Source organism: Salmo salar, chromosome ssa17 (assembly GCF_905237065.1).
Source record: "Salmo salar chromosome ssa17, Ssal_v3.1, whole genome shotgun sequence".
NCBI classification, from domain to species: Eukaryota; Metazoa; Chordata; class Actinopteri; order Salmoniformes; family Salmonidae; genus Salmo; species Salmo salar.
The window spans coordinates 54,703,231-54,717,032 of NC_059458.1; the positions used below are offsets into that span (position 1 = coordinate 54,703,231).

The following is a 13,802-nucleotide window of genomic DNA, read 5'->3' on the forward strand; positions in this document are numbered from 1 at the left end:
TGCTGCTCGCTTAATCCTTCCAGAAGCCAGCCACAACAATGTGTCGGAGGAAACGCCGTACAGCTGGCGACCAAAGCCAGCCTTCATGTGCCTGGCCGCCACAAGGAGTCACTAGAGCGTGATGGGACAAGGACATCCCAGCCAGCCAAACCATCCCCTAACCCGGATGACGCTGGGCCAATTGTGCGCCGTCTCATGAGTCTCCCGGTTGCGACCAGCTGCGACACAGCCTGGGATCGAACCCGGATCTGTAGTGATGCTTCTAGCGCTGCGATGCAGTACCTTGGACCGCTGCACAGCTCGGGGGCCCCCTCCGGAAGTTGTCATAATTACTGTGTAAGTCTATGTAAGGGGGTAACAACCATGAGCCTCCTAGGTTTTGTATTGAAGTCAATGTACCCAGAGGATCATGGTGATAACCCAGAGAGTGATGTTGAGGCTACTGTAGACCTTCATTGCAAAACAGTGTGTTTTAATCAATTATTTGATGACGTGAATGCTTCACTATTTTTATTTTTATGAAATTCACTGAGGAGGATGGTCCTCCCCTTCCTCTGAGGAGCCTCAACTGGTGAAAAATGACAACGACAGAGTGAGGTCTGGGAGTAGGTTATAATATCTCTCTATCTCTCTCTCTTGCTCTATATCTCACTCTTCAATCTCTCTCTTTCTCTCTCCACTCTCTCTCTTTTCTCGCTCACTCTTCTATCTCTCTCTCTCCACTCTCTCTCTTCTCTCTTCTCTCTCTCTCTCTCTCTCTCTCTCTCTTCTCTTCTCTCTCTCTCTCTCTCCTCTCACTATCTCACTCTCTCTCCCTCCTCTCACTATCTCACTCTCTCTCTCTCCCTCCTCTGTCTCTTTCTTCTCTCTCTCTTCCCTCTCTCTCTCTTTTCTCTATTTCTCTCTCTGCCTCTATGTTGATCAACTGCTCTCTCTCTCTTTCTTTATCCTTTATGTCTATCCATCACTCTCTCTTCTCCCCTCTATATGTGGAACATGTTGTGTTAGTGTTTGTAGCATGTATCAGGCTGAATGGCTATGTGCTGTGTTATTGTAGCCAGTGTGTGTGTGTGTGTGTGTGTGTGTGGGGGGGGGGAGGTTTAAACAGTAAGCTGTGTGAGCAGTTTTATCTGCACCTGTCGCAGGCTGCAGGACTAACGTACACAAACAATTGAGTCAGCAGCACCTCTGGACGTCAGTGTGACTGTGTGTGTGCTTTGTTTGTTTAGTGCAACACTTCTAGTCCAGGTGGTTCTCTTTGAGCTTGCGTATAAAGCTGGAACATGCCCCCTCTCTCGCTCTCTCTCTCTCTCTCTCTCGCTCTCTAGTGTCTCTCTCCTCTCTCTCTGTCCTCTCCTTTTGAAGCCACTGTATTAGGCACTCAGCCGAAGGTGACTCTCTCTGGTGTGTCTGTGTATGGAGAGCCCTGTAGTGCCGCGGAGTGTCAGAGTCCATTCATTTCTAGTGCGAGAGTTCACGACCTTCGCATCATCAACACGGAAACCAATCAGCAGCCTCGACTCAAAACTGCTGTTTGGGGTCATTGTCGTGACAGCTAGCAGAGTGTGTGTGTGTGTGTGTTTGTGCGTGTGAGCCCTCTCCACCCCTCTCTTGTCTCTCTGTTGAGAGTACTGTAAGCTAATGAGTATCACCCTCAGACACAACCCTATAGACCTCAATCAACACACACACACGCACACACACACACGCTCACGCACGCGCACGCGCACACGCACACGCACACACACACACCATATTGAGAATCTCTGCCTGAAATGTCCTGGATGTTAATCAGAGTCTTGGCTGAGAACAGAGGGAACACAAGTCTCTTTTAGAGTGGTTGATTCTATATCAAAACACTGCTCACAGAAACACTGGGGAGTAACATCTAATTTTCTTTACTCCTGTGTGTGTGCGTGTGTGTGTGTGCGTGTGTGTGTGTGCGATGGTCTGAAGGATGGAGCCGTCAGCCGCCAGAGCTAAAGCTCCCTGATCCCTCAATTTATCACCCGGTTGTTCCTGCGCGGAGTGATTTCCTCACAGGGGCTGAAACGAATCCGCTCACCGGTAAACGGGATTGGCTCTGACAGAGGCAATGAAGCCGGGGACCACACGCTGGAAGTAGGGCACAGGACAGCCAGGCAGGGAGGGAGAACACAGGCAGGCAGACAGACAGCACAGGTTGGCAGACAGATAGAAAGGGAACACGTTTGTTGGTTCACCTCTGTGAGGCTGAAGGATAAAGCACCCTTACCTCTCAGTGGGTGTTTATGTGGACTGCAACGCTGCCACAGTTCTCCATTAAGCCCCTGTGTAGGATAATAAAGCATCCTTGAACCAGCAAGTTATGAGCAGAGGATCATCAGTGTTCTCCAGCTAGGGCGCTCTAATTGAGACCCAGGCTCCGGTTCGGCCTACTCCTTCTCCTCGTTTAGTCCAATGATCACATCTGCCGGCCTACACCGAATGTCAACTCGCACTCAGTGGATGACATGGGCCTCTGGTTTAAACTCCTTCTTACTATAGTTATGCTTGTGTTGGCTTAGTGTGTCTGTGTACACGTGCATGCATGCATGTGTGCATGTGTGCGTGTGTGTGTGTGTGTACACTACACTCGTCATAGATGGGTAGCAGAGCTGACTGCAGCAGGCAGGGCCATCACAGTGTGTTCAGCAGGACATACATCCATCAGTGTTACCTCTGAATAATCCTTCTATACTAGGAGACCACTGCTGCCACCAACACCACTCTCCTATCAGCCTGGATGCTCTAGTGCTGCTCACACACACACACACACACACACACACACACACACACACACACACACACACACACACACACACACACACACACACACACACACACATATATATATATATACATACACACACACACACACACACACACACACACACACACACACACACACACACATAGTACATTGGGCTGCAGGAATACACAAACAATTAAATATTCTGACTCACAGTCCGGGTAAAATCTTATTATGGAAGGAAATATACAAACACAGAAATAACCTCCCTTGAGGCTCTAGTGTGTGACTAACCTGAATTAATAACACAACATTCCAACATACTCAGATTACAACCATATCTCCTCAGGTTTTGGATGGGAGCAAACACTTGCAGACAGTCAGAGAAGCAAACCATTGACAGATCTGAAAATCTGTTGGGAGAAAGTGGCTTGAAACTGGAAGTGTTCAGACAGCCCTATCCACTGCTCCTGTTGTTGTCTGCATTTTAGGACAACAGAATGTCCATGACAGAGACTCTCTCTCTCTGCCGTATCTCTCCAGGTGAGCAGCTGTGCTAGCACCATGTGACCTGTCTGATCTTCATAAACTAAACACAGCTTCATTAGTCACGACAGGTACAACTGGCAGCCCACAGAGGACCTGGCTTTGCTGCACACGTGTGTGTGTGTGTGTGTGTGTGTGTCTGCATCTGGCTGCTCCACACACACACAAAGAGCCTGTGACATGAGTGAGGTGAGGTGAGGTGAGGTGAGGTGAGGTGAGTGAGTACCACCGTTGCTCCATTAACAGGTTTTCACGGTTCAGCTTATTTTTAACAATAGCACTTCTCTCTGACGGTAACTTCCTCCTCCTCTCTCTCCTCTCTCCTCTCTCTTTCTCACTTTCTCTCTCTTTTCACCTTAACGTTCCTGCTTCTCTGTCTCTCTTTCTTTCTCTCGCTCTCTTTCTGTCTTCTGCAACGCCTCAGTTCGGACGTGAGGTAAAGGAGAGAAGAGGGGGAGTGAGGGGAAGGAGAGGAAATGATCAGTATGTTGAGCGTTTAAAAGATGAATTGACTTTGTCACTGGTAATGTCTGAGTCATTAATTATCTTTCTCTTTCTCTCTCTTCCAACCCTACACCAAACCCTAGCTCCATTCCCAAGGACATGTTCTCCCACTGATGAGTTCAGCCGTGTTTCTGTTGTCTTTACTGGTGTTGAACGTGATGAAGAATACTCATACCATGGTGTAACGCTTGGCTCAAGATCCCTGTTGTCAGTATCTATATATTTTGGCCTATTGATTAGTCATGTCTGTCTTGGCCGGATTGGCACTTTACTTTTTAAGGGAAAGCGAAAAGATGTTGCAGAAGAGTTGTGGATGTAAGTTGGAGCTTGGTCATTAATGCAGTGGAGTTTTTGTGAAATTGAGAAAGCAAACGCACGCAGGTATGTGTGTGTACCTGTTTTTTATGTGTGTGTCAGATGAGATATGAGCAGGTGACGGTTCAGGGCTGGAGATGTAGCGTATTATCATGTGCCAGTCAGTGCGCCCATGCATACATGTAAGCATTTATGGGTGTACAGTATGCATTACATGTGTGCATACATTTGTGTATGTGTGTGTGTGTGCCTAATGTATGTGTGAGGGAGAGAGTGTGTTTGTGTGTTTGTGTGTGTGTGTGTGTTTCTGTTAAGGCATGCGCGTTTATGTGTGTGTGTATGCATGTGTTTGTTTGCATGTATGTGTGTGAATGGGGAGCAGTACCCTGGGCATGTTCTCTCAGCAGGATCTTGCCATGTCAGGATGTCTGTGATTAATGAATGCTGTGTTAACCACATGCCTTTATGCTAGTATATTCATCACCATCTGAATGTGTGTGGTGCTTTATTTGTAATTATTATGAAATACTTTCCCTTTTTAATTATAATATAATTGAATTTACATCTTTATAAAGTGGGGTGCCCTGTGTTGAACAAATGGAAAGGCTTTGTGTGGTGAAGAGAGAGAGAGACAGAGAAAGAAAGAGAGAGAGACAGAGAGAGAGGAAGAGAGAGAGAGAGAGGAAGAGAGAGAGAGAGAGAGAGAGAGAGAGAGAGAGAGAGAGAGAGAGTTGTCAGAGAGAGAGATGGGGGGATTGAATTTGCATCCTAATTGATGTTTAATTGAGAAGCTTGTTTGAATCATTAAGTCCTCTGTCAGCCGTGTTGCCATCAATCACTGCTTAAGGTGCCATATTGTTCCCTACAGATAAATCACAGCACTTACCATACTAGCAGTAGCCTGTCAAACCACTCAGACTTTTATATCTCTGCCTCTCTTTTAAGAAACATGCAGTGTTTTTTATATGTGTGTGGGTGATATATGTCCTGATATGTGTGTGTGGGGGTTATTTATGTCCTGATATGTGTGTGGGGGGGTTATTTATGTCCTGATATGTGTGTGTGGGGGTTATTTATGTCCTGATATGTGTGTGTGTGGGTTGTTTATGTCCTGATATGTGTGTATGGGGGTTATTTATGTCCTGATATGTGTGTGAGTGGGTGATTTATGTTCTGATATGTGTGTGTGTGGGTTGTTTATGTCCTGATATGTGTGTGTGTGTGTGGGTTGTTTATGTCCTGATATGTGTGTGTGTGGGTTGTTTATGTCCTGATATTTGTGTGTGTGGGGGTTGTTTATGTCCTGATATTTGTGTGTGTGGGGGTTGTTTATGTCCTGATATTTGTGTGTGTGGGGGTTGTTTACGTCCTGATATTTGTGTGTGTGGGAGTTGTTTATGTCCTGATATCTGTGTGTGTGTGGGTTGTTTATGTCCTGATATCTGCGTGTGTGGGGGGGTTGTTTATGTCCTGATATCTGTGTGTGTGTGGGGGTTGTTTATGTCCTGATATTTGTGTGTGTGTGGGTTGTTTATGTCCTGATATCTGTGTGTGTGTGTGGGGGTTGTTTATGTCCTGATATTTGTGTGTGTGGGGGATTGGTGTTTTTAAATGCATGATGTTAATAAAGGTGAGGTAACCTTGTCTTAAGTGACATCTCCTTCTCTGAGACCTGGAAGGGGAAGCGTCTCAGAGTATGAGTCCTGCTGATCTAAGATAACATCCTCCCTGTCCATGTAACCATGGACTAGTAACCGAAAGGTTGCAGTTTCGAATCCCCGAGCTGACAAGGTACAAATCTTTTGTTCTGCCCCTGTTCCTAGGCCGTCATTGAAAATAAGAATTTGTTCTTAACTGACTTGCTTAGTTAAATAAAGGTAAAATAAAATAAAATCTAAAAGGCAGAACTGATCCTAGGTCAGCACTCCTACTCTGAGACGTCTACGTTATGAATTTGGGCCCTGAAGTAAGTCAATCCTGTCCTGTATCGTTTGCTTTGTGGTCCTGATGGCTGCTTTGGCAGTGAAGAGCGCTGGTGAGAGCATTGCATTGGTTGAGCTGCTTCACTTATAAAGACATCACCTTTGATTGGTTGCTGATGACAGACCAGGTAGATTGTTTGGATGTGTCTTTTCTAAATGGACCCTCATCTCAGAACACTGCAGGTATGAGACCCTGCTGGGTGGTGTGATAGCTGTGGCTTTGCAGAGTTAAAGGGATACTTGATTTTGGCAATGAGAGTCAGATAAACTTGTGGTTACTATTTTTATGTCTCTGCCTGTAGTTTGAAGGAAGTGGCTAACTAGTGTTAGCACAATTGCTAACTAATGTTAGCGCAATTGCTAACTCAATCAAATTTATTTAAATCAATCAAATGTATTTATAAAGCCCTTCTTATATCAGCTGAGGTCACAAAGTGCTGTACAGAAAACCAGCCTAAAACATCAAACAGCAAGCAATGCAGGTGCAGAAGCACGGTGGCTAGGAATAACTCCCAGAAAAAGCCAGAACCTAGGAAGAAACCTCTCAGAACCTAGGAAGAAACCTAGAGAAGAACCAGGCTATGAGGGGTGGCCAGTCCTCTTCTGGCTGTGCCGGGTGGAGATTATAACAGAACATGGCCAAGATGTTCAAATGTTCATAGATGACCAGCAGGGTCAAATAATAATAATCACAGTGGTTGTCGAGGGTGCAACAGGTCAGCACCTCAGGAGTAATTGTCAGTTGGCTTTTCATAGCCGATCATTCAGAGTATCTCTATCGCTCCTGCTGTCTCTAGAGAGTTGAAAACAGCAGGTCTGGGACAGGTAGCGCGTCCGGTGAACAGGTCAGGGTACCATAGCCGCAGGCAGAACAGTTGAAACTGGAGCAGCAGTACGGCCAGGTGGACTGGGGACAGCAAGTAATCATCAGGCCAGGTAGTCCTGAGGCATGGTCCTAGGGCTCAGGTCTTCCAAAAGAGAGAAAGAAAGAAAGAAAGAGAAAAAGAGAGAAAGAGAATTCGAGACAGCATACTTAAATTTACACAGGACACCGGATAAGACAGGAGAAATACTCCAGATATAACAGACTGAACCTAGCCCCCCGACACATAAACTACTGCATCATAAATACTGGAGACAGGAGGGGTCAGGAGACACTGTGGCCCCGTCCGACGATTCCCACGGACAGGGCCAAACAGGCAGGATATAATCCCACCCACTTTGCCAAAGCACAGCCCCCACACCACTAGAGGGATAACTTCAACCACCAACTTACCATCCTGAGACAAGGCCGAATATAGCCCACAAAGATCTCTGCCACGGCACAACCCAAGAGAGGGCGCCAACCCGGACAGGAAGATCTCGTCAGTGACTCGACCCACTCAAGTGACGCGTCAACTCACTCAACCCACTAGCGTTAGCACAATGACTGGAAGTCTATGGTAACTGCTAGCATGCTGTTTATGTGTGTACGTTTCTTGGTGTGTGTGTGCTAGTTTGTAAGAGAACAAGTATCTGCCTCTACAGCCAGGCTTATTATTACACAGTCACAATGAGCTATGTAAATTCTCCCTGCCTTCGCCTGTGTTCTTCCAGATTATTAAAGTATAGCAGAACGGGCAAATTAAATTTAGCAGGGCTTGCATTGTCTGAGCTGACAGTGATGGAATGGCTGCAGTGTGTGCAAGAGAGAAAGTGTGTATATGTGTATTTTTTAATTTAACCTTTATTTAACTAGGCAAGTCAGTTAAGAACAAATTCTTATTTACAATGACGGCCTGCTGGGGAACAGTGGGTTAACTGCCTTGTTCAGCAGCAGAACGACAGATTTTTACTTTGTCAGCTCAGGGATTCAATCCAGCAATCTTTCAGTTACTGGCCCAACACTTTAACCACTAGGCTACCTGCCACCCCAGGGTTGGATCTCCTGTGTTTCAGACAGGGACAGACAGGGACAGACAGACAGTAAACATGACAGCTGCTGTACCTCACCTTGCCAGCCAGTCAGCTAGGGGGGGAATAAACTGTAATGATGCAATTGAAGGAAATGTAACAGCACTGTTTTCTGTAACGGCAGTAGCTCCACCAACCCTCCCCTGTAAGTCAGTAGAGGGAATGCAGAAGGTATCTAGTCCTCCATGCCTGTGCCTGAAATGGCACCCTATTCCCTATATAGTGCACTACTTTTGACCAGAGCCCTATGGGTACACTATATAGGGAATAGGATGCACCCTGTTTAGTCTTCTCTGGGGACTGAGTTGAGATGGATGCCATTTTCTTTTTTAGGAGCTCAACAAGGTGATTGGCTATATGGTTGGCTGGATCGTAAGCCTGCTGTGTGTGTGTGTGTGTGTGTGTGTGTGTGTGTGTGTGTGTGTGTGTGTGTGTGTGTGTGTGTGTGTGTGTGTGTGTGTGTGTGTGTGTGTGTGTGTGTGTGTGTGACTGTAGGGTTTATGCGGTGTGTGTCACGGATCCCCCTGGTACTGATGCTCATTTTGTTCACCAGTTCCAGAGGTTTACGTCACCGGCTTTCTAGGCTTCACTGAATGGGATTCATTATCATCAATCCCAGGACTGCCTTGTCTGATTACACACACCTGGTTCCCATTTCCCCTGATTAGTATATTATACAGTTGATGTCAGAAGTTTACATACACTTAGGTTGGAGTCATTAAAACTCGTTTTTCAACCACTCCACAAATTTCTTGTTAACAAACTATAGTTTTGGCAAGTCGGTTAGGACATCTACTTTGTGCATGACACAAGTCATTTTTCCAACAATTGTTTACAGACAGCTTATTTCACTTATTTCACAATTCCAGTGGGTCAAAAGTTTACATACACAAAGTTGACTGTGCCTTTAAACAGCTTGGAAAATTCCAGAAAATGATGTCATGGCTTTATAAGCTTCTGATAGGCAAATTGACATCATTTGAGTCAATTGGAGGTGTACCTGTGGATGTATTTCAAGGCCTACCTTCAAACTCAGTGCCTCTTTGCTTGACATCATGGGAAAATCAAAAGAAATCAGCCAAGACCTCAGAAAAAAATTGTAGACCTCCACAAGTCTGGTTCATCCTTGGGAGCAATTTCCAAACGCCTGAAGGTACCACATTCATCTGTACAAACAATAGTATGTAAGTATAAACACCATGGGACCACGCAGCCGTCATACCGCTCAGGAAGGAGACGCGTTCTGTCTCCTAGAGATGAACGTACTTTGGTGCGAAAAGTGCAAATCAATCCCAGAAAAACAGCAAAGGACCCTGTGAAGATGCTGGAGGAAACAGGTACAAAAGTATCTTTATCCACAGTAAAACGAGTCCTATATCGACATAACCTGAAAGGCCGCTAAGCAAGGAAGAAGCCACTGCTACAAAACCGCCATAAAAAAGCCAGACTACGGTTTGCAACTGCACATGGGGACAAAGATCGTACTTTTTGGAGAAATGGTCTGATGAAACAAAAATATAACTGTTTGGCCATAATGACCATCGTTATGTTTGGAGGAAAAAGGGGAGGCTTGCAAGCCGAAGAACACAATCCCAACCATGAAGCACGGGCGTGGCACCATCAGGTTGTGGGGGTGCTTTGGTGCAGGAGGGACTGGTGCACTTCACAAAATCGATGGCATCATGAGGATAGAAAGTTATGTGGCTATATTGAAGCAACATCTCAAGACATCAGTCAGGAAGTTAAAGCTTGCTGGCAAATTGATCTTCCAAATGGACATTGCCCCCAAGCATACTTCCAAAAGTTGTGGCAAAATGGCTTAAGGACAACAAAGTCAAGGTATTTGGGTGGCCATCACAAAACTCTGACCTCAATCCCATAGAAAATTTGTGGGCAGAACTGAAAAAGCGTGTGCGAGCAAGGAGGCCTACAGTTACACCAGCTCTGTCAGGAGGAATATGTCAAAATTCACCCAACTTATTGTGGGAAGCTTGTGGGAGGCTACCTGAAACGTTTGACCCTAGTTAAATAATTGAAAGGCAATACTACCAAATACTAATTTAGTCTATGTTAACTTGTGACCCACTGGGAACGTGATGAAAGAAATAAAAGCTGAAATAAATCATTCTCTCTACTATTATTCTGACGTTTCACATTCTTAAAATAAAGTGGTGATCCTAACTGACCTAAGACAGGGATTTTTACTAGGATTAAATGTCAGGAATTGTGAAAAAAACAGAGTTTAAATGTAGTTGGCTAAGGTGTATGTAAACGTCCGACTCCAACTGTATATGTGCCCTCTGTTCCCTCTGTCTTTGTCGGTTATTGTTCCCGTGTCCATTGGTGGTGTGAGCACCTATGCGTTGGTGCAGCTGTTATGCTGCGTATTGTCCCATGTCGTTCAACGAGGTTTACCCTCACTCTTTTGTTTGGGTGCAGCCCAGTGTTTTTGTATACATGTTTGTTTTGTGTGTATTAAAGAACCCTATTGTGTATTCCTGCGCCTGTCTCCAAAATCCTTTATACCAGCGTGACAGTGTGTCTGGGGCTTAGTAGTGATACAGTAGCCATCGCTCCAGCGTGTCAAGCCAAAGCCAGGATGGAATTCAGATTGAGTCTGATGGCTCAGCGCCTATCCCCAGTGTTTCTTTACTGGCTTGGGTTATGTCAGAGGACTGGTTCTTTATCCATGTTATAAGCTCTAAGGCAGTGGTAGCTCTTTCCGATAGGATAAGCTCACAGATCCTATTTGGGATAAACTGAGTCAGTTCCTCTGTATTCAGTGCCTATACCTGGTGGGATTACCTAGGAGTGGAGTGGATGGCTCTGAACCTTGGGGGAAGCAGTACTTCTGATTTGAGTCCTGTCGATTTGAGTGGCTTTTAACTATTGGGACTGATTTCTATGATGGCTCCAGTGGGCCCACACAGTCCTTCTTAGTTGTTGGGTCTCTTGTGAAGTCAGCTTCCATCCTCTGTTACTGTAGTTCGGACCGTATCCTTCATAGGGAATAACCAGGTGTGTGTGTGTGTGTGTGTGTGTGTGTGTGTGTGTGTGTGTGTGTGTGTGTGTGTGTGTGTCCGTCCTGCTCCTACTAATGCATCACCTTCACGTGAGACTTGCCTGCTGTGTGGAAGCCGCTATAAAACTGAATTGGATTTCCTTCTCCTGAGCCTATTAATTCCACACAGACATGCTTATTGATTGAAGACTCTTGTTAATTCACCTAGCCCGGGCAAATTTTTTTATTTACAAATGTTTGGCTTTTTTTGCCCAAGGGCTTGTACTGAGTAAAACGCTGAGTTAAAAGCTGAAAGAATTCAATAAAAATTGCTTCTGAAAATCCACCCTTTCTCCATTTTCTTTTGCAGTTCCACTTTAATAACTTTGATGAAAATGGTGGAAAGTCATCCTAATAAATTAGAGATGTTCATGTTTATGCATCAAGGAGTTTGTGCTTTCGCCTCTTTATTAGCTAATTATGCTAATGATGCTATCAGTTACATAAGCACATATTCAACTGCATCAGAAAGAAAGTGAGTTTGCGTGTGTGTGTGCACGTGTGTGCTCGCGTGCGTCAGTATGTGTGTGTCACTGTGTGTCCTCAGCTGAATGAAACAACATGCCCAGTATCGACAGATGTTTGTGTTTGTGTGAAAGCAGTGGGACCAAGGTCAGTGTTTTTTTTTTCTCACGGAAATGCTATTATAATGCAATGTTATACATTTAGCATCTTTGCCAAATAGACACTTGGATGTTTCCACCCACAGTGTAGCTGACTGCCCATCTGTCTCTCTCCTCTCTCCCAGGTCTGGAGAAGGTTGGTCGGGACTCGAGCTACGAGCAGGAGGGGAAGGTGCAGTTTGTGATGGATGCTGTGTATGCTATGGCCCATGCCCTGCACCGGATGCACCGGGAACTTTGCTATGGATACCCAGGCCTGTGTCCAAAGATGGCCAACATCGACGGCAAGGAACTACTCAGCCATATCAGAGCTGTCAACTTTAATGGTGAGGAGAGCACGGTCGCACGCGTACACACACGCACACGCACGCACACACACACACACACACAAACACACACACTTCTCAGCCATATCCTCAACATCAACATCAACTTCGAGTCACACACACCACTCCCTCATCAAAAGCCACCGTATACATGCCTCCTTTTGCTTTCTCCCCACTCCTTATCAGAGGACATCTTGAACATTCATTAAGCTTGGACTACAGGGTAATTCATGAAGTAGTTAGTGAAATGATTTACGTTTTGCCACATTTTGTTTCCCCCAGTGTCCTCCATGAGCCATGATCCATCCTCTCTGAGAGCAGTCCTCCCGCAGAGTGCGTAGGGTTACCCATGCTATACCTTCTCAATGATACTTCCCTTTACTGGCTCTCACTGAAATAGTTAATACTACTAATACTAATACTACTGCTCTCTTCATATTTCTCTACTAATTATCTTAACTTATCCTGCTTCCTTTACCTGCTAATGGCCATGCTCCATTAATCTATTTTGTGCCTTATTATGTGTACATAGTATTCTATACAAGGCATTCGGAAAGTATTCAGGCCGCTTGACTTTTTCCACAATTTGTTACGTTACAGCCTTATTCTGAAATGGATTAAATTGCTTTTTTCCCGCATCAATCTACACACAATACCCAATAATGACAAAGAAAAAACTGGTTTAGACATTTTTGTTGAAGCACCTTTGGCAGCGATTACAGCCTCAAGTCTTCTTGGGTATGACGCTACAAGCTTGGCACACCTGTATTTGCGGAGTTTCTCCCATTCTTCTCTGCAGATCCTCTCAAGCTCTGTCAGGTTGGATGGGGAGCGTCGCTGCACAGCTATTTTCAGGTCTCTCCAGAGATGTTAGATCAGATTTAAGTCCGGGCTCTGGCTGGGCCACTCAAGGAAGCCACTCCTGCATTGTCTTGGCTGTGTGCTTAGGGTCATTGTCCTGTTGAAAGGTGAACCTTCGCCTCAGTCTGAGATCCTGAGTGCTCTGGAGCAGGTTTTCATCAAGGATCTCTCTGTACTTTGCTGTTAATCTCTCAATCCCTGCCGCTGAAAAACATCCCCACAGCATGATGCTGCCACCACCATACTTCACTGTAGGGATGGTGCCAGGTTTCCTCCAGACGTAACGCTTGGCATTCAGGCAAAAGTGTTCAGTCTTGGTTTCATCAGACCAGAGAATCTTGTTTATCATGGTCTGAGAGTCCTTTAGGTGCCTTTTGGCAAACTCCAAGTGGGCTGTCATGAGCTTTTTACTGAGGATTGGTTTCTATCTGGCCACTCTACCATAAAGGCCTGATAGGTGGAGTGCTGCAGAGATGGTTGTCCTTCTGGAAGGTTCTCCCATCTCCACAGAGGAACTCTGCAGCTCTGTCAGAGTGACCATCGGGTTCTTTGTCACCTCCCTGCCCAAGGCCCTTTCTCCCCCGGTTGCTCAGTTTGGCCGGGCGGCCAGCTATAGGAAGAGTCTTGGTGGTTCCAAACTTCTTCCACTTAAGAATTATTGAGGCCACTGTGTTCTTGGGGACCTTCAATGCTGCACAAAGTTTTTGGTACCCTTCCCCAGATCTGTGCCTCGACACAATCCTGTCTCGGAGCTTTACGGACAATTCCTTCGACCTCATGGCTTGGTTTTTGCTCTGACATGCACTGTCAACTGTGGGACTTTATATAGACAGGTGTGTGACTATCCAAATCATGAGAAAT

At 45.5% G+C, this 13,802-nt stretch overlaps 1 protein-coding gene across 3 annotated transcripts in view; it reads left to right on the plus strand.

Moving 5' to 3' along the window:
• The window catches only part of LOC106576124 (metabotropic glutamate receptor 8), a 409,175-nt gene that overhangs the window by 351,054 nt on the left and 44,319 nt on the right, over positions 1-13,802 (plus strand). For 2 of the 3 annotated variants that reach the window (XM_045699729.1, XM_045699728.1), the window contains exons 7-8: positions 11,880-12,080; positions 12,363-12,413. In XM_045699729.1, coding sequence (XP_045555685.1) covers positions 11,880-12,080; positions 12,363-12,413 — 252 coding nt within the window. The remainder of the gene's footprint in view (positions 1-11,879; positions 12,081-12,362; positions 12,414-13,802) is intronic. The other variant, XM_045699730.1, reaches the window with a different exon arrangement.